The following is a 26,659-nucleotide window of genomic DNA, read 5'->3' as shown; positions in this document are numbered from 1 at the left end:
CAAAAAGTTTCAGCACAAAAATTTATAGCAAGAGATGTGAATACGAAATTGCAAGTTAAAAAAATGGTAAACAAAATAAAAGTTAAATGAGAGAAAAAAACTCAATAGGGAAGTGTTATAAAAAATAATGAAATTCAGTAATAAAACAAAATAAATGAAATTTGGTTTGAGTTATTAAATTAACTGTATTATCAAAACTACAATAGGTAATTGTTTAAAGTATATGAAACTATTATTTTCTCATTTAAATCTCGATCAATCTGTGATTTTGTGTCTAGCGCTGTTACGTCATTTCCTCCGCTGTCCTCCGGAAGTACAGTTATTTTTTATTCACAGGAAGGGGGAAAAACACAGCTGTTGTTGAAAAAGAAAACATCAAAGTGAGTTTCATGGGTGAACGCTGCAGCTTGGGTTCCTGGTTTGTATTGGGTTGGCGGGGCCCGCTTTGTGGATCGTTTGCCTGCTCTTTAGGTTGAGTTAAGCCCCAAGTGTCGCTCGTTTGCTGCGAGTTGGCAGCAGCTAGCATTAGCTAGCCCGCTAATCGCTCTCGTGTAGCTTTTAGCCTTATGACTATTTCTGTCAACATTCTCTGATGTTAGTGTTTATGACCAGCTTTTGGGAAGCTAAATAATTAACTCTTTTAGTCTGGGAACAAGTAGCGGAATGCATATTTTACATCGTGAGTCCCGATCTCCGCCTTTTTTTTTTAAACTCCCATTTCTGTTTATGTTAGCTAACGCTGTGGGGTGCAGAAAAAACGGGAAACAGTTATTTTATATAGACAGTCGTACAAAATGCGCTGTTTTATTGAGCATTTGTTCTATTTTTTTAGGTGATTGCCATTTAAATTGCATCATAATTTGTGCTTGTTTTTGTTTTAAAAGCAGAAAAAAGCCTGCAGGGTGTGAGAAAAATACAACTACTAGGATGGTTGTGAAGCCTCTGCAGGAATGCTTTACTTGTGTGATGTCATCTTGTATTTATCTTGTAATTTGTTGATCAAAATTGTTCACAGAATGCCTGCCCCAAAGAGAGACGCATCTCCCCCCGATTCTCAGCCCAAGATAAAGAAGTTGGATGAGGATAACGAAGATCTGCCGTGCAAGGCCACAACAGCTACAGATTCCTCCAAAACGGGAAATATGCGAGAAAAGACAGTGGAACCCCGGACTAAGAAAAAACGCTCGTCTTCGATGGAAGGGGAAAATAAACCAACAAAGATATGTAAGCAAAATTCCCCTCCAAAAGATTTCAGCAAAACATCAGACCCACCTGTCAGAAAAGCCAAGCTCTTGATAGCCACAAGTGCCTCCTCGTGTGGTGAAACTCCCTCACTGAACGCAAATTCCAAAGCTCCGTTAAAGCGAACTGCCTCCACGGAGTCTGAAGACGAATTAAGTAGTGATGGCAGCAAAGTTGACTTCTTCAGAGCAAGGGATAGTGATGACAAGTCGCGATGCATCAAAAAATATTCCAACAAGGTCAAAGCTAAGCGTCTGGCTGACGAGTCGTCGTCTGGTCCACAGGAGTCGAGCCAGAGTTTACTCGATGGAAATATTTACCCTGTACAGATAGATCACAATTATGGTAAATTTTCTGAAACCTCCTCTCTTCAATGCCAAGATCAGACGGATGAAACAAAATCTGCTGAAGCTTTCACTGACCCAGAGAGGCAAGACATTTCAGGGGATGTATCACAAAAGGTGTCACTAGATGCCTCAGTTTTACAAGAAGGGAGCAGTAATGAGAACACAACATGTGAATCAGCAGCTGAAGTAAGTGTATCTGTGGAATTAGAGAACAATGGGAAACAAAATCTCATAATTAGTAATGAAACACCAGCATCCTCTGGAGAACTAGTGGATTCCAATAGATCGGCCACATCTGAGGAGGAGGAATATGAAAAGAAAGTTGATGCAGAATCCATCAAATTCCCTGAAGATAAATATAAGCCACTAGTACCATCTCAAGAAATCCTAAGACGTGTGGGTACAGAGAGCACTTCAAGTTGTGTTAGCACAGAACAGAAAAATGAAAAAGAGAAGTCTGATTGCTATTTGGGAAGTCAGACTCCTTTGCACACACAGTTTGTTTCTGGAGGAGATGAAACACAATCTAAAGTTACGGAGAGTGAACATGAGTTGTCAGAAGCTACCAAAATAGTTAGCACTTTTGAAGGCGACAAGGACTATAAACTATGTGAAGCACCATCAATGAAAACAAACTTTGCCCCAGAACAGGGCTTTATTGATAATGGAAAACCGGATTGTCAGACTGTGGAAAATCTACCAGCAGAGATTCAGACAGATCTAAAGATTCAGAAATCTTTAAAAGGGGAATTAAGTTCTGCAAGCAGACAAGACCAGGTGCCAGCTACAGGTGTCACTTTGTGTGAAAAAGAAGACATTTTTTCTGCAAAATCTGAGAAAGAATTAGAAGAAAGCAACAAAGATGGATTAGATTCTTTTCAAACTGCAACTAATACTGAACCTTTGGTTAAAGTACAATGGACTTATGACACTGTGACTGCTGGGAGCTCTGCTATACCAAACTGTGAGGATGTTTGTGGGCAAACTTCTATTGCTCCAGAAGATCTGGATCTCCATGCAAAAGATGTACAGCATGAAGAAAATCATCAACTATCTGGTGACATAAGACAGACATCTATTGAAAATTCTGCAGGCACAGGCATGGAAAAAGACAGATGTGTTGAGAGTGCTTCTGTACTTGATAGCCAGATCAAATGTTATTCATCTAATCTAAATGTTTTAGTACAAACTGAAAGCGAGGATACATGTGAATCTGCTACAAACCTACTGGAAAATTGTAATGAGGATGACATATTGGAAAATTGTCCAGTGATTCAAAACAAAGATGCAACAAACTCGGATTATGGTGATGGACTTGAGGGTAAAAACAAAATGGAAATGGAGACTTTAGCAAGCTCTGAAGTCTTAACTACAGGACCTTTAGTTGGACTTCAAAAGCAGGAAGACCAGGAGGTCAGTCAACACGGGGTTTCTGCTAAAATTCTAATTCAGTTCCAACATAAAATGGAAACTGAGTCGGCTGTAGCAAGCAAGACTTGTAATCCAGAAGTAGAGGTACAAATTCTGGATAAGCAAGCTAGTGATCTGCCTCCAGATACTCAAAAAAATCTGAACACTGTAATTTGTGACAGCACCGAAGATGCTGAAGGTGTTGCTTCTGGTGAAAGTAAAATATTCTTGGATGTGAAGACTGATGCTGCACCAGAAACGAGTTTTAATGTGACACAGACAGTGGACCCAGACATACAGGTGAACGAGGAAGTGACCAAACCTCCCTCAGACATTTCTGAGAAACCTCTGAAACAGCAGGAAAAGGAAAACAGTGAAAGCAGCGAAGATGCTGAAGGTGTTGCTTCTGGTGAAAGTCAAATATTATTGGATGTGAAGACTGATGCCGCACCAGAAACGAGTTTTAATTTGATACAGACAGTGGACCCAGACGTACAGGTGAACGAGGAAGTGACCAAACCTCCCTCAGACATTTCTGAGAAACCTCTGAAACAGCAGGAAAAGGAAAACAGTGAAAGCAGCGAAGATGCTGAAGGTGTTGCTTCTGGTGAAAGTCAAATATTATTGGATGTGAAGACGGATGCCGCACCAGAAACGAGTTTTAATTTGATACAGTCAGTGGACCCAGACGTACAGGTGAACGAGGAAGTGAGCAAACCTCCCTCAGACATTTCTGAGAAACCTCTGAAACAGCAGGAAAAGGAAAACCATGAAAGCAGTGAAGATGCTGAAGTTGTTACTGATACTGTGGGTCAGTTAGTCTCACATACCCAGACTGAAGCAATGTTTGAGATTTCCAACAGGAATCTGGAAAAAGACCATCAAGCCTTTGAGGAAACCGCTGACATGACTGATGCAGTTCTTAAAGATCTGGAAAATGCAAATGATGGGATAAATAACAATGCTAATTGTTTTCCTGCTGCTGAGGATGAAATGGATGTGGATCCACAGACTACAGCTTCATCTCATACCTGTACTGGGGGGCCAAGTGTGGATACCCACTCTCAGACAAACCAGGAGGTCAGTGAACCCACAGCAGAAAATCTAAATGATACTTATAAAGATGGGGAGGACAATGCAAGAGAAGTTTGTGCAAATGCTGCCTGTCAAATAGAAGCTGATGTACAGACCGCAACCTCGTCAGTGGAGGTCTGCAGCTCAGTACCAGCGATGGACGCACAACACCAAATGGGGAGTGGACTCACAGACATGCCAAGGGAATTTTTTGAGGATCATAAGGTTGAAGATCACAAAACTGTTGAACATGATGTGGATATTATAGAGCACAAGACTGTAAGTTGGTTTGAAACAGAGGAGGTTTCAAATCCATCTTCTGTGGAAGAAAATGAAACCCAGACACCAGCGGCCTTCCAAAGATCTGTGCTAGAAATACAATGTGAGCAAATTCAGGAAGTGTGTGACCACATGACTTATAAAATGGCCGAAACAGTGTATGAAGATTCAGATAATAACTTTCAAAACGATGGAGACCCATCACACACGGGATCTCTAGTTTTGCAAGAGGATACAGTTAAAATGCAAATACAGATCCCCTCTACATCAGAGAGTTCGGAAGTTTTACCTACAGTGGAAATGCATTATGATAACAGTCAAAAAGAAGCAGATATGGAGTCCACATTAACACCAGAGCAAGTTTCCGGCGTCCCTGCTGGAGAAACACAAAGCATCCCCAACGTTGATGAACCAAAAACAGATTCTGAGTCAGTAATAGTCCATGAAAGTTCAAGTATTACTACAAATGAGTATGTCCCAAATGAAAACAAACCAATTGAAGAATCTGTTTGCGTTATTGAGATGTCAAATGAACCAGAAATACCAGACATTTCAAAGCAAACAGATACTGCAGAGACCTCAGAACAAGTTTCAAATGTGTCTGCTATGGAAATGCAAGACCAAATGTGTCAAGATGTTAAAGATCTAAACGTAGATCCCCAGCTTGTGACTTCAGCAGAACCTCAACCCAGAATGAAAGATCAACCCCAACCACATTTACCACTTCAAACTGAAACACAAGTCGAGGAGTGCTTGAGAAACAGTCAACCTGAAATGGATCCATCTGGAAAAATCTGGAAATTTTTTAAGGGGGCCAACTCAACTGAATCTAACAAAAATATCAATGAATCACTTAAAGAATACAACACTATTGCAGAGTTTGAAAAGAACATAAGTATGCACCCACAACCTGAAGAGATTTCAAAGCAAGCAGAAACACAGACTGCAGAGATCTCAGAGCAAGTTTCAGATGTGTCCACTGTGGAAATGCAAGACCAAATGTGTCAAGATGTTAATGATCCAAACTTAGATCTGCAGTTTGTGACTTCAGCAGAGCCTCAACTCAAAATGGAAGATCAGTCCAAAACACTTTTTACGCCTCAAACTGAACCGCAAGTCGAGGAGCAACTGAAAGTCACTCAGCCTGACATGAATGTATCTGGAAAAATCTGGAAATTTTTAAAAGGGCCCCACTCGGCTGAATCTAACAAAAATATCAATGAGTCACTTGAAGAATACAAAACTGTTGACAAGTTTGAACAAAACATTAATATGCAAACACAACCTGTAGTATCACCAGAGAAAATTTCAAATATATTTGAGAAAGTGGTGCAAGACAAAACAAGACAAGAGAATAGCGAAGTTGCCCAGGTCGTCGCAGTGTCAGAAAATTCAAACAAAATGGAAGAAGTTGAAAACCCGAAAGTGACAGAGCCGACGCAAGATGCGTCTCAAACAGAAGAATTTCCAAGGAGTCCCTCAATTGATTATCAGGAAAATAAAACGGATGAAGAATATGTTTGCTCTTCTGCAAACGAAATGGAAATCCAAACAGAAACAGCAGAGATTTACAAACCAACATTAAAAGCAGAGACAGAAATTCAGGAGATTAGTGAGTTCACCTCATACTCTGAGGAACTAAAAAATTCTTCTTTTACTGTTGATGTTGACGCTACTGTTGCTTCTGAAACTCATGAAGAATTAGAAATGAAAACATCAGTGACAGCCGAGGAGAATTTTGACAAGACATTTGATGAGGTGATGCAGAACCAGGAAAGCCAGGAGGTCATTGATCAACTAAGTGAGGGTAAATCTGAATGTGATTCTGAGATAAATGCTAATTTTGAAGATACACTGGCATCCGAAAGGCCTTGCCTTCCTGGAGGTTTGGTAGAACACCAAAGCCTTTTGGTAGAGGACATCAGCAACGAAGCTGTGGAGACATCATTCGAAAATCAGAAAACGCAGCCTGTTGTTGGCGCTACTGTTGCTTCTGAAACTCATGAAGAATTGGAAATGAAAACATCAGTGACAGCCGAGGAGAATTTTGATGAGGTGATGCAGAACCAGGAAAGCCAGGAGGTCATTAATCAGCTAAGTGAGGGTAAATCTGAATGTGATTCTGAGATGAATGCTAATTCTGAAGATACTCTGGCATCAGAGGGGCCTTGCCTTCCGGGAGGTTTGGTAGAACACCAAAGCCTTTTGGTAGAGGACATGAGCAACGGAGCTGTGGAGATATCAGTTGAAAATCAGAAAACGCAGCCTGTTGTTGGTGCTACTGTTGCTTCTCAGACTCATGAAGAATTGGAAATGAAAACATCAGTGACAGCCGAGAAATTTGATGAGGTGATGCAGAACCAGGGAAGCCAGGAGGTCATTGTTCATCCAAGCGAGGGTAAATCCGAATGTTACTCTGAGATGAATGCTAATTCTGAAGATACTCTGGCACCAGAGGGGCCTTGCCTTCCGGGAGGTTTGGTAGAACACCAAAGCCTTTTGGTAGAGGACATCAGCAACGAAGCTGTGGAGACATCAGTTGAAAATCAGAAAACGCAGCCTGTTGTTGGTGCTACTGTTGCTTCTCAGACTCATGAAGAATTGGAAATGAAAACATCAGTGACAGCCGAGGAGAATTTTGATGAGAAATTTGATGAGGTGATGCTGAACCAGGGAAGCCAGGATGTCATTGTTCATCCAAGCGAGGGTAAATCCGAATGTTACTCTGAGATGAATGCTAATTCTGAAGATACTCTGGCACCAGAGGGGCCTGGCCTTCCAGGAGGTTTGGTAGAACACCAAAGCCTTTTGGTAGAGAACATCAGCAATGAAGCTGTGGCGACATCAGTTGAAAATCAGAAAACGCAGCCTGTTGTTGAGCTGGAAGAAGAAGGAATTGTGAGACAGACAGAAGCTGTCGTTGAGGATGTTAAAGAGAAAGTCTGTGTTACTAGTTTGCTAATGGAAAGTGCGGATTCTGAAATGGAGAAGGAAACGGGAAACCAAAAGATTGAGACCAACACTAATGCTAAAGGAGCTGGAACTCAGAGCAATGAAATGATTATTTTTATTTCTGAGCAACAAGATGACACTGTTGTTCAAGTACTGGAGGAGCCTATTAAGAGTTTGAATCAATCTGAATTTGAGCATCATGAAAACCAGGTCGTGTACGAACCCATTAGTAGTCCAGAGAGTATCGGAGAGGAGATTTGTACAACAGCAGAGTTGCATGGAGGAATTTCTTTACTGGACCTACAGAACGCAGAGAACAACCACCTTGAAGGAGATTTCTCAAAATGTTCTGGTAATCCAGACATCACAAATACTGAAGATCATATCACAGAGGACAAGAAAACTGTTGAAGAAGAGATTTGTATCTCTAATACTCATGAACTCAATGCAATGGAAGCAGTCAACGATCCACAATGTGTTCCACAATCACAATTAGAACATAGTACTACCACTGCAGACATGAAACAACTATCAGCCATCAGCTCCAGCGACAACATCTGCATGACAGATGCTAAAAATGCACAAGAAAAACAGGAAAGTCAAAGTCAAGCAAATGGCTCTCTGAATTCTGCTGCAGAGTTATCTGAGCAGCTGGAGGTGGATCCTGGAGCGCAGGAGGCCGCAGAAATATCAGTGACGTTAAATCCAGCTCAAACTGAAGTTACCGGAACAGATCCCGCCGAAGAGTTTGTGATCTTAGAGCCCGTCCCGGAAAGTGAAATTCAGTTTGACATCGTCACTCAGGCTGCAGCTGAATCTGGTCTGTCGGCTTCACTGTCAAAGGAGGACTGCCAGGATGGCGTTTTGGTTGATGAAACAGCAAATCAGAGTATTTTGAATGATTCAGAGCAAAGACTGTTCTTTGAAGTTCCACCATCTGGAGAGTGTGTAGATGGAATCGCCGTAGGTGAAGTTGCTGATCAGGAGACAAAAACAGTCATTCTTGAAGGTTGTGACCAGCAACCATCACTTGGTAAGGCAGACAGGATGATAACAGAGTCTCAAGCTCAGCTCACAAATGAAGACAGCAGTGCTGTTGTGACGGAGCCAGCAGAAGGTCGTACTGATCTACAGGAAGTCCAGATTCTGGAGGATATAGAGATTGGTCGTGAGATTACAGTGGCAGAAGACAACGAAGAAGACAATGACATTTCAATTATTGTGAAGCCACAGGAACCTGAGGTTCTTCCAAAGAAGTTGAAAGAAAAAATATGCGAAAAAATCGGTGCTGTCGAAAAGACTGATGGAGGAAAAAAGGGACCGGAGGTGGAGAAACCCAAGAAACAAGAAATGAATACGCAAGCAAGAACCAAAGCCCGTCTCGCAGCTCTGGCTGAACAGAGAGCTGCAGAGTCTAAGAGATCTGCAAACAGACAGCAGCTGAATCTTTTAGCGCTTTGTGAGGAAATCGCAGAGGACATTGCCACAGACAGCATGTTACTGAAGAGGATAGAGGAGGAAAAACTGGCTGCTGCAGCGGCTGCAGCTGCTGCTGCCAAGACCGAAGCAACCAAGAAAATCCCTCCATCTGCCAACCCACAAGATACAGATTTGGGTAATGTTGTTACCCCTGCTGGACCAGAAGGGGCCTCTGCATCTGAGCTGCCAAGCCAAGAAGCAGCTGAAACGCAAAGTGTTGAAGTTCCTGTCTCTCAAAACGCAGAAGCACCTGCAGCAGTAAGAGCTGAAGCACCTGTCTCACAAAGATCAGAAGCATCTGTTGCTCAATCCTCAATCCAAACCAAGCCTCCAGCGGAGCCTTCGAAGAGACGCTTTTTCATCTCGCAGGTTTCAGTGCCGCTGAAAGCTCACGAGAAAAAGAAGCTCACTCGATATCAAAGACTGAGGCAGGTGGAACTCCAGAGGGAGAAAATGTCCTGGGCGCGTGTGAAAAAACTCAAATCCGACCAAGCAAACCAGATGTTTTCAGGCATGGATTGGCAAGCGCAGTTTTCTGCCGCCTCTTTGTTTCCAGCAATTACCGTTGCAGCAAGTCCTCCACCTGCAGCTTCACCATCAAAAACATCTTCAACCAGTCCTGCTACGGCGAGCAAACCTGCTCCAACAGTGGCAGAAGTTTCCAAGGCTCACACTCCAAAAGAAGAACCAGCGAAAGCAACACCTGTCAAAACTGAACCGTCAACAACAGAAACTGCCAAAGTCAAACCAGTTAAAACAGAAGTCACCAAAACTGACCCCATTCAATCAGACGCCACAAAAGGTGTTCCTGTAAAGGCAGAAACTGCCAAAAGCGATTGTCCTGTTACTGAAACCCGCATGACTACAAGGCAAAGCAAAGCTCAAGCCACTAAAGGCGCTGCTGCACCAGGACCTGCCCCCAAAGTTACCCGGTCAGCGGCCAAAAGGAGCCTCCCAGCACTGCCTCCTCCCATGCCCAACGGACTTAATTCTCAAAAGCCAAAACTGGAAATCGAGTACAAGCCATATCGACCCAGACCCAAGTATTCTCCAGATGATTTTGAACTGGATGATGACGACCAGCTGCTAGCTCCTTTGACAAAGCAGAATCTGCCTGTCCGGCCCCCTCATCCCAGCCACCAGTCAAACCCGGCATCATCATCTAAACCACAGTTAAAACCCATAGTCTCATCACAACCTGTCAGTCGAGCAAATCTCAAAGCTCAGGCTCCTGGACAGCCAAAGTCTACCGTTGAAGCTCAAGCTCGTATGCCATCAAAAGCTACAAGTTCCGTTTTACCAAAGTCTGCACCTTCTGCCAGCACTCCATCTCCTGCTGCTCCACAATCCAAACTCGTTCTAGCTCCGGGACAACCTAAAGCAGTTGCTTCTGCCACCCCACATTCCCAGAAAGCAGGTTCCAGTGTTACCCAGGTCAAGCCGTCTCCTCCAGCAGTAGCTGTTTCAGCCACATGCAGGACAAAGCTTGCTGTCGCTTCAGTGCCTCAGAAATCCTCCAGTCCCCCTTCGCAGGAAGATGACAAAACCAAGGTGACTGGACAATTATTTATTCCATAGTGTGTCTCTGTTTGGCAAATGTATTTATTATATCTCCTCTTTTTTTATGTACAGCAGACAGCGAGTGCTTCTTCCTCTGCCTCCTCCCTTGTACCTGCAAAAGACTCGGAAGTGTCAAACAACACACAGGATGAAGAAAAACCTGGAGGCAGGTTTCATTTTTTTAATTTCACATCACTAAATATATAAACCATCCAGCTTTTAACATTACTTTAATCCCTCTTTAGAAAATAAGGCAGAAAAAATCAAGATGCTGGGAAACGAATCGCAAAAGCCTGTCCAAGAGAAGTAGGACTTTTTAATTGCTTCTTACTTTCCCCTTTAGGAAGCGAAACTTTTGTTAATGTGTCTGAATCCCAGCAGCGTAACGAAGCCCCAGGATGATGCAACCCCACTCTCGGATGCTCGTCTCCAAAGAGAAGTCAAGAAAATAAAGGAGGCTGACAAAGACAACACTCAGACGGTCATTGTGAGTGAATTATTTTCATTTTCAGAGCGTTTCCATGGAAGTGTAGTAGCAGTTTAGTGAAGTTGTTTATTTGAGGCACATAAAAATGTGATCTGTTGTCGTCTCTCGGCTCAAAGGATGCAGGACAGAAGCACTTTGGACCAGTGGCCTGCAGCGTGTGTGGGATGCTCTACTCTGCTGCCAATGCTGAGGATGAATCCCAGCATTTGCTTTTTCATAACCAGTTCGTCAGCGCTATCAAATATGTGGTGAGAAAACATTACATCTGTGTTGCACAGCTTGGGGTCATCTTAAAGGTTTTTATTTGATTTGATTTTTTTTTTACTTTATTAAAACCGATTTTATTTAGTTACAAAAATCGAGTTCACAACAATTGAAAAAGGTGAAAACGTTATCATTAAAAAAGGATAATTTACTACAAAAACTAATATAAAATTTAAGAATTACTTTAAATGTGTTTGACAAACCACTAGCCGCGGTTACATGTGCAAAATATCTCGATCGTATCAATGGTCGGATAAAATCCAACCGTGTTCATTGGATCAGAAAAACTTTTTATATACATTTATGCAGCAGCTCGGTAATATACGAAATGATCTTCTAAATGGGATTTTATTAATGTTATGAATATTATGGAGCGCCTGTTCACTCATTTTATTTTTAATCCGTGTGGTCAGTGCTTTTTTTTTGTGGAATAACAGAGCTGGAAGAAGCCAGTGTTATGAGAAGGTTAACACGCGCTAACATTAGCCTTGTTTGATGAACACAAAATCCATGCGGGAAATGCTGCGATCTGCATCCTGGCTGCACGTAAATATGTGGGAATAACATCATCAGCCTTTATTTTGTCGGGACACGACTGGAAGCACAAATCCATGTGATTGTTTGAGCGGTTTCTAAGGACTGAGCAGCATTTCTGCTTTGAAAAGCTCACACACACCGCCCCAAAGCCAGTGTGTGTGTGCTGGTGGCCCGTTCTCTGCTCGGGCACACAGTTCTCCTAAGTCCGGCAGCCGCTAACCCAGAGTGGTGGGACGGATCGCAGTCCGAAGTCTCCCACACATAACAAAACAACAAAACGCACACGTAACAAAGCATCCTTCTTATCCCTCAAACGCAAAGTTATAAGTCCGACTGCTTTACTCAAAGACACAGTTAGCTCGGTCCTCCGGCACCCCAAGCCCGGACCGCGCAGTGTCCAGACGTCATGGTGCACAAAGCGCTCCTCCCCCGCACCCCCTTCATGAGGGGTGTAAGAGAGGGGAGGGTGGAGCGGCGCAGAGCAGCCGGTCGGTCCTGTTTGAGCTCCAAAGCTTTCTCTGGGACGAAATATCGTCTGTGCATGACGTCAAACCACAGCAGTAGTGACACACGATCGGAATGAACCGTTTACATGAACAACGATTGGATCAACAATCGGCATAACCCACCTATCTCCATCGGAAAGAAATGTTGCTCTGAACGAGTCTGATCTGGGCAGACTATTCCGAACGGCGTGTTTACACGACACCTTTTTCTTCCGATCACGCATTCTTTCCGATTACCTATGTCCATGTAAATGCACCTAATGATTTGTTTTAAACTAAAGAGTGACTCAATATTAACCCCTTCATGCCTGAATTGATTTGCAGTTATATAAAAATATTCAAGGTGACGTTAAATTAAGTCTTGGATTGAATTGGTACCTTGTAAATTAATGTCATAATGCATGAAGGAGTTAATTAATCAACTGGTGTTAAACCCAGCCCTATTGTATTGTTTTATTTTAGAAAATACTGACAAATGTTTATTTATGATCATTAGACTTCAGCTTATGTAATTTAAAGTGATAACTTTTTTTTTTTAATTAAAACTAGAGATGTTATTCATGGTTGTAAGGCATATAATCAGAATGAGAATCTTTTATTGTAAATTGTTGCTAAGAACAGTTTTTCCAAAAAAGTATTTAGTCAAGATAAGATAAGATAAGATAAAGCTTTATTGTCATTGTACAGTCACACTTGGTACAACCGCAAAACGAAATTGCAAGTCAGCCACCAATTGTGCAAGTTCTCCCACTTAAAATGATGAGAGAGGCCTGTAATTTTCATCATAGGTAGACCTCAACTATGAAATAATTAAATAATACACATTTGATCATTGCAGAATTATTATTATTTCAAGAGTTTAAATAAATGTTTGACTTTAACCTCAGGGATGGAAGAAAGAGAGGATTCTGGCAGAATACCCTGATGGCAAGATCATCCTGGTCCTACCCGATGATCCTAAATATGCTCTAAAGAAGGTCAGTTTACGGAGAACCTTTTCTAATAAATCTGAATACAGTCGTCTGAAGAGTTCTTTCTGCTTCTCACAGGTTGAAGAAATTCGGGAGATGGTGGACAATGACCTGGGCTTCCAGCAGGTGGAGATGAAGTGTCCCTCTCAGACCAAAACGTTCCTCTTCATCTCTGTTGACAAGAAAGTGGCTGGATGTCTCATAGCGGAGCACATCCAGGAGGTATGAGGCTGCAGAGCTGTGGGACTTTCTTGTGTTTGGGTTTATTGCAGCATTTGTCTGCTCTCAGGGTTTCAGGGTGATTGAGGAGGGCCCTCCTGAGGGCTCTGAGGGGGAGAAGGTGATGTTTGAGCGCCAGAGAGCGTGGTGCTGCTCCACTACGCCGGAGCCCGCCATATGTGGCATCAGTCGCATCTGGGTGGTCAGCATGATGAGACGGCAGGGCATCGCCTCGCGAATGCTGGAGTGTCTCAGGTCAGTCCGCGTATGAGGAATTTGAGCCCGAAAATACATAAAAAGACCATTAATCCCTTTTTCTTGTTCCTATTCATGCAGGAATAATTTCATTTTTGGCTCCTACCTGAGCAAGGATGAGATTGCCTTCTCGGACCCCACTCCCGACGGAAAACTCTTTGCCACAAATTATTTTGGCACTTCTCAGTTTTTAGTTTACAACTTTGTGAGCGGGACACGTTTCTCCCAACCCAAAACCCATAAGGTATGACGGTCAGTGGAAGCCCTGGATTTAACTCACCAGTAACACCTCTCATCCTCTCTACAAGCAGTGTCCAACACTAAGCCTCCTCTGTGTGTAAAAACAACACATGCTGTAAATAACTCCTCAGTGAGGTCTGTCATCGGCTCAAATCTCAGGATGAAAACAACAGGAATTGTTGGAAAAATGCTTTGAATTCACCCTTTAATCTTTCCCCGTATATAATTTTATAACCAATTTAAGGCAAACTGGTTATTTTTTTAAAAACTTTAGTTTACATGCATGACCTGACAGCAATAGAAACAAAAAAGCATATTATGGTTTTGACTCAGCAACCTGCATAAAACCAATATTTTTAGTATTTTTTTGTTTGTAGCACTGGAATTTAAATCCCGTCAACTGAATTGTGTGTTTTGTTGCCTAACAGCCACAAAAACACAACAGTTTGCGCTAAGAGTTGTGAGTTGTTATTAGGGCATTCATCGTGTCATCACCACACCTGAAACGTTGCTCTCCAAGCCGAGCCATATACCTAACCCGTTTCAGGAGGGGGCTGTAGCCTTTAATGTATGACTGGTGGTTTTTTTGTTTTTCTCTGTCTGAATGCTTTTATTTTTAACACTTTTGCCTGTAAACAGTATAAAAACTTTATATTCCTTTAGTTAAACGAATCATCTTATTTTTTAGTAACAAATTAAAATTTATATGAAATAATTATGTAGATTTATGCATACTGTAACCAGATTTTTTTAAGGAAGAGGTTTGAAGGCACACGTGTTTAACGGTATAGTCCGTGATGGTGAATATTAAACAGTTTTGGGGTCGTATAATTGTGTGCCCAAAATCAATAACTCTTATTGATCGGCAGTATCGTTGTTTTTTTCTTCTTCTTTATAAATTAGCTGCTTTTAAGAGATGTGTTGTGTAAGAAAACTAATTTGATTCATACAAAGCTGTTATGTAAATATTTATTTAAATAAAACTCTTTTTTTCGGCCTCTGGGTTTTGTGACATTGATCAACAGCACCATCTAGTGGTTAGTATTTTCTTTTTTCTTCCTTTATGAAAAAAAAAAAAAAACAGACTTTACTATTTTAAATACCCGTGAAGAAACATTGTGGGACTGTGCTTGTCTTTGTCGCTGCAGATGTAAACTCGGCGTGTGCCCCCCCCCACATTTCAGCATGCATTCCTCAACACTCCTGTCACAACACAGGCCAGTTCAATGACAACTACTGAGAAACAAAACAACCTAAGAAAAACACCAATACTTCCTCAAACAGAGACGGAGAAAACGGCTCCGTCCCAAATCAGGAAGAGAAAAGGTCTGCTTGTTGAAGTGTCTTCACACAGTCTTTGATTTTCACCCGAGATTCAAAAAATGCACAAAGAAAATGTAAACATACTTTTATTGATACAGATCCATTTAAAAGAACCAAAACATTACAGCTGCCTCTTTGTAAAACCTTCAAAACAGATATTTCTAATAGGAAATGATTCATACGTTTTTTATTTACACTTTTATTTAAATAACCTCTAGTGGCTACATACATTTCTTCACATTGCAATATAGCTGCATAACTTTTATCTTAATTCCAGAGCCACTGGAGATGTAAACCATGAGCTAAACAGCTCCCTCAGCCAGGATTGGCTTTTTTGCCTGACATCTGCGAGGACCTGAGCAGGTTAAAGGGTTTAAGAGATTACCTTAATGCTGCAGCAGCCTGCTAGTTGGACAGGCAAACTATGTAGAAAGAGAGCTGCTCTGAAGTGTGCATGGCACAATCAAGGTGATTTTTTTTTTCTTTAATTCCTAAAGCTTAAATTTACAAGCTCTTTGTATATAGTGCTTAAAACAATATTATGCAGATTAGGCATTTTTTTTAAGTATTAATGATTCAACTTTGCAAGGCGAGCTTAAACATGTTGGCACCACATCAAATGTATTCAACTCTAGGCCAATAATTAACACGTTTAGGTTAGAAAGTTTAAAAATAAATGAATCATAAGCTTTCACAATAAAGGACAATGCTCTCCGCAAAAGTTATACAGTAAGTCCAACACGTCAGGTTCTTGGAGCCTTCTGTTAACAATCCCCTGACCTTTCCTCGGCTGCACAACCACGACCTCACCTTCAGGCGAGTGCTCTACTAGAGGGTGTACTTTATTATCCATCATCTTAAAGTCTGTGATGCCGACACCAGGCAGCATGCCGTTCCTCTCTGTCCACGTTTTGGTTCCTTCTGAAGCACCCTTTGCTTCTGTGATGCCGTCCCCTGTCATGCTGCTCTTGCTCGCCGTGCTCAGGTCATCCTGACAAATATCTGAGTCACTGGCATGGGGCAAGGAGAAATAGGTACACTTTGTTGGTTGTGACTTTGTTTTGTCTTCTATTTCTGGTTGAGAGGAAAAAAGAGAATATGGTGCATCCTCCTCTGTGTCTTTTTGCAATCTTTCTTCATGCGTTGCATTTTTAAAGGATTTGTTTATTCCAACTGGATCTGAAGCAGACTTTCTAATCATTGTGTTCTCTTTGACGCGCAAGGGGCTGTAGTCAGTAGAAAAACTGTCTCCAGGCACCACTTGTGCGTTGAAAGCGATGCATCTCGTGGCTTCGCTGAAGGCGTCTAGTGCTTTTGTAGAACTGAAGTAGGAAAGCTCAGACATTGCTTTGGAACGCGCTGCGTGGAAAGGAGAGAAGATGCTCGACTGTTCCTTTTTTTCCTGGTTTGGCTCAGATGGAGGTCTGTCGCTTGGTTCCTCTGCGCTGGCGTCTTTATTTCCATAAAGCCTTTCAATGGTTCTCCTCACAAAGCCTCTGGTGATGGATTTCCGTGCCGAGTCATCTTCACCGCTGGACACATCACTCGTGGTCTGGGATTGGTAGCCACCACTGCATGATGTCTCTGCTCTTAACTCAGATAGCTCAGACGAGTTTTGGCTCTGGAAACGTCTTTGCTGGATATCAGTGTTGCTCCTTGCGAGGAACATCTCCCTGATGGATCGGACCCTGCTTCCTTCGGGCTCCATGGTTATGACTCCACTGGAGTCGTAGCTGAAAGACAGCGACGACTGAGGAGCTGATCGGGTACACAGAACCAGCTCTGAAGAGGGTGACTGAGAAGGAGAACCTTCACCGTCTGATTCGAGATGGCTTTTTCTCTGTGAGAAATGTCTGATGGTGCAACACGGAGTGGACATTGCTTTCTGTGCTTCAGCAACCTGCTTTTCTAGAAGAATTACTCTTTCTGCAACTGTTTGGGTTTTGATTTCTGCCGAATTCTGTTTGAATGTTTCAGAAACTTGTGGGCCTTCTGCTTTTACTTCCACTCCAGAAGGTTTTTCATGTTCTACACAGCTTTCTTCTACGTGGATGTCAATGTTGGTTTGTTCCTCCTCTGAGCTGGATTCTTTCTCAAAATAACTTATTTCTTCTTCAGCTGAGCTATTAATATGATGGCCTTGGGTCTTGTGTAGCTCCTCTTCTCCCAGTTCTTCACAACTGCTGTGATCATTCCCACTGTCATCATCTTTATTAAATTGGAAACCTTTTCCTACACTGTCAGATAATGTTAGACTGCCCTTGTCTTCTATGATGTATAAATCCCGATCTCCTCTCAAATCTGCTCTAAGATTATTTTGACCTTTTGGCTGACAGGTTATTGCAACCTCTTCTCCAGAGCTTTCCTGGTCTTCTTCTGCCTCTTCAATCAAAGCTTCTAACTCCTTACTTTTTTTTGCTTGCACCTCAACCTTGGGAGGATTGCAAATGAGCTCTTCCTCCTCTTCCTCATTACCAGAAGAATGTTCCTCAACAATGACCTGCAGTTTTTTTAAGTCAGACGCTGGTCGCTCTTCCTCTGAAGATGACTCCTCTGCCTCTGAGTTGCCTGCACTCTCGTCAGTACTTATGCTGAGCCCCATACAGCTAGTTTGAACGTGCTGTTGCCGTTCTGAAGCCTGACTTTCACAAGCTGAACCACCTTCTGTACTTTTCTTACTTCTAATTATAAGGTCAACAGAGGAATTGGGCATAAATTGTTTTTCAGTCTCAGCGTTGGCCAGATTTTCACCTCCACTACTCTCATGTTTCAGCATCTGGTATGCAACAGCTTTCGCTGACCTTTGCTTGGAGCTCTCTTTTTGGTTTGAATCTTTATTGGCCCTTAGCATCTTCTGTCCTTCCTCATCTGTTTGGTCATTTTGGGGAAATAAATTCTCAGTGACGGGCTGTTTACTCTTTAGCTGCCTTTTTACTCCGCCTTGCTCCTCCATTGTAAAACAGTGTGTTTGGCTGATCACCTCTTTGGTTATTCTTGTCCCTTCTTCCTTAAATTTCATATCTTTGGATTCCTTCATCTGTTCTGTACTGTCTTGATGTCCTACACCTCTGCTTGGTTCCAGATCAGTTGGTGACAAACTGCATAGCTGCCTTTGTTCAGGTATTTGTGAGAAACTTGGTTTAGTTGCTTGGAGTTCGTTCACAGAATCAAGACCGTTTTTACCGCTGTTGGTGGTTTTCTGCCCATTTGGTCTTCGCTTCACTGACTCTGTAAGTTGTTGTTTTGGCTTGTGGTTATCTGAGAATTTTTTGATGATAGACTTCACATCAATCAAAGCTTCATCACTCTGAGGCACAACCTCCTGTACGACAACACCAGTGCAGTTGTCCTGACTCCCACTGTTGGGTGTCGTCTCCAGTGTTGCTGCAGTCCTGGCACTTATTTCTCCTTCATTGTTGCTCTCACTTCTTTCTCCATCGGAAAGAGAAGCCAACTCTTCCTTGAGCTCTGTAGGAATGTCCAAGTTGCCCATGATCTCATCAATTGCATTTCCTTCAACGGCACAGTTGTGTTCAAGACTAGTCTCATTTACAAACTCCTGCTCTGCAGGTGTTGAGCTGCGACTTTTGCACTGGTTTTCAAGTTCCTGAAAGCCCCTCCAGCTTTTCAAGAGCTCTTTAGAGGCTGACTGCTGTAGAACGGACAGAGTGGTTTTCAGTCGGTGGGAATCTTCAATGCTAGCTATTTCTCTGAGAGAATCAATCATCCTTAAAGCTTCTGCACAGCTGACATTGTTTGCATTCAGCTCATTAAGATTTAGGCTCGTTAGACCTTCCTTCAGGGTCATGACAGACAGGAATGCCAGGAGAGCTTTGGAGGACGAGCCAAAGGTTGATGCTACATGAGAGGAGAAGTCCGGCAAGCTGTTTGATTTTTCCAGACACGATGGGCGCTTGTTTTGAGTCATTTGTCTAATTGACTTTATTGAGTAACATAATTTCTCAAGAACGGGTTTCATGTTTGGCTGTTTTGCAGTATTTAGTGATTGTTGAATCGTTTGCCTGTTTGTCTCAGATTTATCTCGATCTGCTGTTGAAAATTCACTGCTCAGAGCAGCATTTTCAGCTCCAGCTCGTGGTAGAATTGACTGTGAGGCCTGATGGTTTTTTCTTGGTGGTGATGTTTTGTCTTGATTCGTACTCTTTGGATCTGCTGGATTGTCCAAGGATAAGTTTCTTGAATTCAACTTTTTACTTGTTTTGTGCTTAACAGGTGGTGATGCCACATCCAGAGACTGAGAGCGTACAGAGGGCGTCAGCTGAACTTTTGTTTTATAAGGCTTTCTTTCAGGGGAGAGACTAATGTTACGCGTTGCATGTTTATCTTTACCAATATTTGGTATAAAAGTTTTTTTCATAGAGTGGCTGTGGACTGGCAGTAGTTTGGGAGAGTTGTTCTGATCCTTCTTTTGTTGAGGTTTTCTCTCTGGTGACGGGCTACTTTTCAGTTTGGCTTTTTTCTCCAAAGTTTGGTTTGTAATACTCTGTGACACTGATGCTTCACTTGATGAAACGCTGGCTGATGACTTTCTCTCGTAGGATGCTGAACTGGCTGGAGAAGGAGAAGTGCAAACTGATTGAGTGCATATTTGGTTCACAACTGATTTCAGGGTTTCCTCTAGCTGGTCTTTGCCTGTTCCTGATGATAAGATCTCATGTTGTGAACCATCCCAAGTGTTCAAGGGGGGTGGTAGTAGGGTTGTCTCTGCTGTGGCATGATTATCTAGTGAGTTTTCATCCAGACGTGCCTTCCTTAGAGACAATTTTCTCTCAAGAGACACATTACTGACCAAAGGAGCTCTTTTGACAGAAGTTTTGGACTGTTGTGTCTCCTTCGGTGTTGAGGGAATGTTGGTCTGAGATCCTCCTGGTTTGTCTGTTGTGTTGTCAATTGGTGACATTGGAGTCAAAGATGATTGAAAAGGATCTGATGTTTGACTACTTGTGGATGAAAGCCTGTATAAAGGGGTACTGGCTGCTGACGACTCATCAGTATTGAGAAATTCAGGTGGTGGAGGAGGGAGTTCCATTGAAAGTATATAGGAAGGAATAGCATATTCGTCCATGTCACCCTCTGTTGTTTCTGTTAAGGCCTCAGTTCTTTGTGGACTTTTTTCAGAGCAGATTCCATTTGCAAGTGGCTTGTGTGGATTTGGAGTTAAAGCATTTGATTTCTTTTCGAAAGATTGAACTTTCATTTGGACAGGAGTTGCCTTCACACTTTCCTGCAAGGGTTCAGAAGCTCCATATGTTTGAATTTCTAACGCTCTCTCCTGCATTGCGGCAATAACAAAATCGTTAATCTTTTCAGATTTCTCTCTCAAGCTGCCATTTGTGTTCAGGATACTTTCCTGAGTTGGGTTTGATAGTGGACTTGGATAAGATTTTTCAAGCCAGGTCTCTACATACTGTCCAGTAACTGAGCTAGAGGAATTAAAAGCAGGTAAAATTTTGCTTTTGTTGATGTCATGTGACTCCTTTTCGCTCCTTTTCTCCATATGCGTTGATGTCTGGTGCCGCAGTACTCCTCTTGGTTTGGTAACCTCCGAAAGAGAAACACTGTTGGTATCAAAAGAAACCTTTGCACTAATCTTTCCTTTAACCAGTAATGGTATATTTGAGTCTCTACCAACAGTTCTTATAGTGCCATCTGACTCCTGTAGGTGCTCTCTGGTAAAATATTTTTCTCCGCTTTGTTTTCTCTTTTTAATTTTTTTCATACTTTTTACAGACTTCATATTCTTTCCATAAATTCGTTTAAGGGAACCAGCGCTGGAGAAGGTTTTTGCTTTTTTGCGAGATATGGCAGAATTCTGTTTTTGCTTCTTTGCTCGAGTGAGAAGGGGTTTCTTGATCTTAGTAGGTTTTGAGGAAACCTTTGTGTTTTTACTGACCTCTTTTTGTTGTCCATTGTCCCTTGAGGACTTATGGAATTGTATTTTTTTAGTACCTTGCATCTTCAGTGGTGCCAAATGGGATCTTGATGTATATAATTGTTTCTCATCTTTCCAAGTTGACTCAGAGTCGGTTCTGGGCATTAACAGTTCATGTTTAAAGTCATTATTTGAGGAGAGCTGCCTTTTTTCTGGAGTTGCTGGTCGGTTGAGAAAAAATCCAGCTGCTGGGATGCAAACATTAGCAAGATAGTTGTCCTGACAGGCCTGCTGTTCACATATGTGAAGGACAGTTTCGGTGATCTCCTCTTCACTGGATTCAGTTAGCAGAATTCCAGTCCTTTTAGATGCTGTGGTTTCCGAAATATTCCTGCTGTTGACATCAACTGAGCCACGCCTCCTCGGTTTGGGCACTGGTTTTGTGCTGCTCTCTTTCACCATGCAGTACTGCTGCATGACTGTTCCATTTTCTGTTCTCTCTTGGTAGGAATAAGAGCCTGCTATTTCTTCTTGAATCCCGTCTGGTGTTACAGATGTGGTGCTTTCTACAGATGTGTGTTGTTTGCTTACTTTTTTGAGTCCTGGTGTTGGTGCTCTCCATGAGGAAACTACGTCTGTGTGGTTCTTTGTGTCATCCTCTTCTTTGTTGCTGCTGCTGAAAGCTCCGTTGCTCAGTGATGGTCCATTTTCATTGTTGCTTTCTGTAGTTTTGTCTTTGTAGAAGGTTTCCAGGCAGTCAACAGCACTTGGTAAACCCAGTGAATCTGCTTTGTCAGAGCAGAGCTCTGGCTCTGCCTCTGCCTCCTGAAGTTGATCGGCTACATTTGAGCGCTTCAGGGTTGTTGTCCAGTGAATTGTTTCCTCTTCTTTAATTGTCAGCCTCACCTTCATCTCCACTGTCATGCTACCATCCTGGTTCACCCGAAAGGACTTCTCGATGTTGTCATCACTGGGCACCAAGCCGTCTTGTCTTTCAGATTCATCTGCAAGAGAGGAATTACCCTCCGTCTCTGCTGCAGACTCCAGGATGCAGTTAGACTCCAACTCCACTGATTTTGCCGGGTCACTTGCTGGACAGTATGAGCTCTCTGCAATGCTGTTGTGGATCTGATGAACTATGTATCTCTTGGATGACGTTGAGAAGTTTCTTGATTTCAGAGAAGAAGATAGCGACTTATTTTTCCCTTTTTCTTCAAACAAACACGTTTCCAAAAAGGTTTAAAGATGTAGAGGAAAGGCCCAAAGTTGTTTGCGATGATTGAGACGAATCCCCAAAGAAGCATGAATGAGCACAAAAGAGAGAAGCAACAAAAGTTAGACAGATAGAAGAACTACTTGCTGCTCATAATGAAAAGCACTAGGCAGGACTGCAGACAGTGCATGTAGGTCATCTACAGTATTATGCATCACATTATTGCCTCAGCACTTTCTCAAGCTTTATCCCTTGAGACCTACCTGATAGATTACTGTAGACACATTGAAAGACTTATACTTCAAGGCAGACATTAACACAATCAACCCAAAATATGTTCTTAAAAAAAGATAGTTAAATGGTTAATTTTTAATTACTTCATAAAACCAAGAAAATTTGATGTTAACGTACGGTTAAGAGCCTTTTGGCTTCTGTTGCCTGTTCTGTTGTTCGGCCTCCTTGGAGGAAATGGTGATTTCTTTCCACTGTACACAGCCGGCCTGAAAGGCTCCCTTCCTACAGCCACCACAGTGCCAGAGCACATGATCAAACCTAGAACACCATCAACCTGAAAAAACACAGGAAAAAACAGATTAGGACTTTGAAAAAGTGGTTTGTTTTGAAGATATTTCAAACAAGGTTTGTCCTACAAACTTGTAAAAACGTGTGTTTGGGATGAACTTGTTTATTGATAAAATTGCATATTCCAACATCAGCAGGCTCTGAATTCAAAGTGGATCTTGAACTAACTGCTCGTATTTGCAGCCTTTCATAAAGCCTTTATAGCACATTAGGATTGCAAAGGAGCTTAACACTTTCTCTTCTCAATTGATTGTCATTTCATGTGAGCTTCAAGCTACTAAAATATGGGCTAATAATGATTCCTGTACAAAAACTCTTGTAAAATTAGTGGCGTTTGGGTTCTGCACACTCACCCGTCTTCCATCCGGAGTATATAGTTTGACCACATGGAACTGCATCAGCTCTGAGATGTAGTCCAGGATAGACTCATAGCTGGGTGTTGTCTTTTTGTGAAGAACAACGGTGTGTCTGACAGAGGGGTCTCCATTCCGAAAAACCACAAGCTTCTTGGGTGTTCGCACAGCTATGGCCTCCTGCCTGTTGATGCCCCGGCCTGGGAAAAGCCTTGCCTGCTGCACGGTCTGGCGACGAGAGCTAACAGGTCTAGCATGATACCAAGGTGGCAGTTTCTTTCGAGCCAGTGCCAGGTTGATGGGCTTCACTTTGCGGCTATCTGAGCAGATGTATGACTTCCCGTCTTCAAAGTCTTCCAAAGTGTGGATACCATGAACTCCCCGAGGAGTGGTGATGTTTCTCACCCCGAACGGCAACGGAACCTTTTTAGACAGACTGTCTAGGAGAGCCTCAAAGGTTTTGAAGGTGCGGTTGTTGATGACGATGCGCAGGCCATTGAACTGAGGATCTCCACTTTTGTAGAAACAGACCCGTTTGGATATGATGGGGTCGACGACAGATGGTTGGCGTGGGGTGTCAAAGGTGTGGCCACTCCCTGAAGAGTGGTCCGGGAGACTTTTTCGTTGCCCTGTTTCATTCATCTTTGCAGACTATATGTAAGGGGAGAAAATGAAGAACAGGTTAGGAAACATATGCAGCTTTGACCCGATCTTGTTTGTTTTCCAGTTAAAGAAAAACTCAGTGACTCCTGTCATTCTTTACCCCCCCCCCCTTCCTGAACCGTTGCAATAAACGTAACTGTTGACAGAAGGTTTTGGTGCTGCAGCAATAAAATCCCTTTCCTTGCACAAACAAGAAACAATTAGCATTTTGCTTGAGTTTGCTTTTTTTGTTGACTTTTTTCTCTTTTGTTTCTGTCTCAACAGTAACTTGGTGATCTTTGACCCATCCAAATTCTTTTTGCAGGGAAAGAATGTTTATAGGTCACGATGACCTGCTGGTTTTAAAGGAAATGTTCAAAGTATGCCTAATCAATATTGCAAAACATCAAAAATCAATGCGGAATTGAAAAAAACTACAGTTGTGGAGCAACCACCACAGACTGTTATCTACTTTTTTCTCTTCTTATGTATGCAAATATGTAAGGAGATAAATCCAAGTGCTGGCACGGCCATAACTGGTCAAATATATAAAATTCAATCTAGCTGAATTTTTTTTTTTGTATTCCTGTGCTTATTAGTGGGTTGTGTCAGCCAACATCAGACCAAAATAGTTATAAAAAAAAAAAAGCAGAGTCAAAGTAACTTTTGACCTCAAACTCAATTGAATCCAACATGTGACTGCAGCCACTTTTAAAGGAGGAATCCCAGCTGGTGTTGTTGAGTTGGAGCCATCAGATAACAAAACATCACCAAGATTTGGGAAGAGGTGCAAGAATGCATGTGGCAGCCATGACTATATATGAGAGCTGGACAGCCAAAGAAAATGGTTCACTTCCGGCTCCAACGTAATGAAATCAATTCAATTGGTTTTTATTTTTTTGCAATATGGACAATGCCATGTTGTAGCCAGATGTCGTTGGTATGCAGTGATTAGTCTGGATTGGATGGAGCCATTTTTTCTACAGCAATCACTCTCGCCAATCATGTGAGTTTGTCCACACCTCTAGAACTGAAAGTGGTGAAATCTGTCATAAGTTTTGAACGCTGGACACGGGGGGCCACCCCATACTTTTATTGAGGCATGTGATTGGTCCGTTTGTAAATTGAATAACTTGCAATACATAATATCATAAAGAAAAGATTAGCAAGAACATGTTAAAAAGGGTATCAGAGCAATAATGGTTACTCTAACATATTAAAACTGAGTAATAGCTGTTTCGATGGGATTTTGTCTTCTTGGAGCCAGCAGGTACTTCCTGTTTTGAACGCCAGGGGGGAGAGGTCAATCAGTCTAGTTCTCATATACAGTCAATGGAGCAAAACAAGAGGCACAGCACTCCCACACCACAGGACACAAGGTGGCTAAGGACCACAGGGCCAGTCGTTCTTGGCTGACCGATCTTTGGGGGAACCAATCCAAAAGTGCAGAGTCCAAGTTACTCCCAATCACAGAACATAAATGTTGCTCCACACAAGACTTCTACACCCCCAAACTTTTAAAAGTTCATTAAGTTTAAAGGTGCTATATAGTCTGAAGCAATTCAGCTGAGGCAGGAACCCCCAAACCCAGGTCAGGTGGGCCATTAACATTGTAAAGTCACCTCGGCCTACATTCTTACCACATTGGCACATTTTCTTTAAATAAACTGCCTATGGGGTAAAAAAAAATGGTCATAAGACATGTTTTCTGAAACTTAGATTGTTTTGCTATTGAAAATCGTTCCTGATAAGATTATTTGTTCTGCAGAAAATAAATAAAGAAGATAAGACAATTTACATTTTTTCTTAAGATTCTGTTTTTTGCAGTTTACCAAGCACTTTTTGGGGGAGTATAATGTATTTGTGCATTTTTTTAAGTCCTTACATGGTGCTGAAGGTAAGTCACGGGATTTCTGATAAACAGTCAGGTGACGTCATGCAACATATGTTGTTTACTTTGTTAAACACGGGTCATCAGGTCATATGACCTACCTCACGCAAACCACCCATTAAGAAAACCATTTCAATTACCGAATTACATTTTTAATGTAAATTTCATTAAGAACAAATAGACATTTTTATTCTAGTTTACAAAGCTAGGTAGCTAAAGTCTTTAAAAAAAAGTCATTTTATACTGTAAAAATTCTGTTTCATTAAAAAAAAAACATGTATAGACCTAATTTGTAGCAAAACTTTTTATCTCTTCACATTAAAACAGTAGTGTTGAGAAGTGATAAAGAGAATCACCTCTCCAAAAACCCAAAAAAACTTCCTTTCTTATACAATAATAAACAAAAAACATTCAGTACATTTTTTTAATCAGTTGTTTGAGAGTAAAATTGGAACCAGCTGTAATATGATGAGAAAAACACGCAAGCTCTTAGGCCAAAAAATCCACTTCCAAAGGAACCTACCTTTTGAGGCTTCCCAAAAAATACCAAAGTTTTCCTGATAGATCCATGACCGGGTCTTCTGTGCTCTACATCATGACTGCGGTTGAGCTAACTGGACAATAACAGTTTATTTCAGGAGACACCATCACTGGTAATTTGCTTAATCTTTGCTCAGAGGTAATCCTCCCTGCAGGTGCAAAGCTTAAAATCCTCTCCAGAAAGATGTCACACACATGCATATGGAGCTAATATATGGTGAGTGAAGAAACAAAAGCGACCTTTCTTTGTTTTTATTTTTCCGTTATTCAATAAAGCCTTAAAATGGTCCAGAAGCACTTTTTTTTCTATAAAATTCAACTGCCAATTCAAAAAAAAAACTAACGTTTAAAGTTCTTGCAAATGTTTCCTTTTTCTTTTGTTATTCTGTATTTTCTTGAA

General features: G+C 41.8%; 2 protein-coding genes across 6 annotated transcripts; one reads left to right on the top strand and one right to left on the bottom strand.

Moving 5' to 3' along the window:
* The first annotated feature begins 312 nt into the window (after positions 1 to 312).
* Positions 313 to 14,820, top strand: LOC101163936. Of its 5 annotated transcripts, none has more exons than XM_023949889.1 (11): positions 313 to 380; positions 1,016 to 6,110; positions 6,408 to 10,334; positions 10,416 to 10,509; positions 10,589 to 10,649; positions 10,722 to 10,830; positions 10,947 to 11,078; positions 13,025 to 13,114; positions 13,187 to 13,330; positions 13,398 to 13,582; positions 13,664 to 14,820. In XM_023949889.1, the coding sequence occupies exons 2-11, from the start codon at positions 1,017 to 1,019 to the stop codon at positions 13,830 to 13,832; spliced, it is 10,005 nt and encodes a 3,334-aa protein (XP_023805657.1). In that variant the 5' UTR covers positions 313 to 380; position 1,016; the 3' UTR covers positions 13,833 to 14,820. The 5 variants fall into 5 exon arrangements, with proteins under 5 accessions (XP_023805657.1, XP_023805656.1, XP_023805654.1 ...); XM_023949888.1 differs by having other exon boundaries at positions 1,016 to 6,407; positions 6,690 to 10,334; XM_023949886.1 differs by having other exon boundaries at positions 1,016 to 10,334; positions 10,419 to 10,509.
* A 395-nt stretch (positions 14,821 to 15,215) lies between these two features.
* LOC101163696 (RP1, axonemal microtubule associated) lies at positions 15,216 to 26,348 on the bottom strand. The gene is made up of 4 exons (XM_011489023.3): positions 26,243 to 26,348; positions 23,187 to 23,837; positions 22,663 to 22,819; positions 15,216 to 22,249 (listed from the first exon to the last, which is right to left on the bottom strand). Exons 2-4 carry the CDS (start codon positions 23,826 to 23,828, stop codon positions 15,837 to 15,839), a joined length of 7,212 nt encoding a protein of 2,403 aa, XP_011487325.1. The 5' UTR covers positions 23,829 to 23,837; positions 26,243 to 26,348; the 3' UTR covers positions 15,216 to 15,836.
* Positions 26,349 to 26,659: the final 311 nt, after the last annotated feature.

This window comes from Oryzias latipes, chromosome 20 (assembly GCF_002234675.1).
Source record: "Oryzias latipes chromosome 20, ASM223467v1".
In the NCBI taxonomy this organism is placed as follows: domain Eukaryota; kingdom Metazoa; phylum Chordata; class Actinopteri; order Beloniformes; family Adrianichthyidae; genus Oryzias; species Oryzias latipes.
The sequence above is the reverse complement of the archived record's forward strand: the minus strand, read 5'-3'. Positions and strand labels throughout refer to the sequence as shown.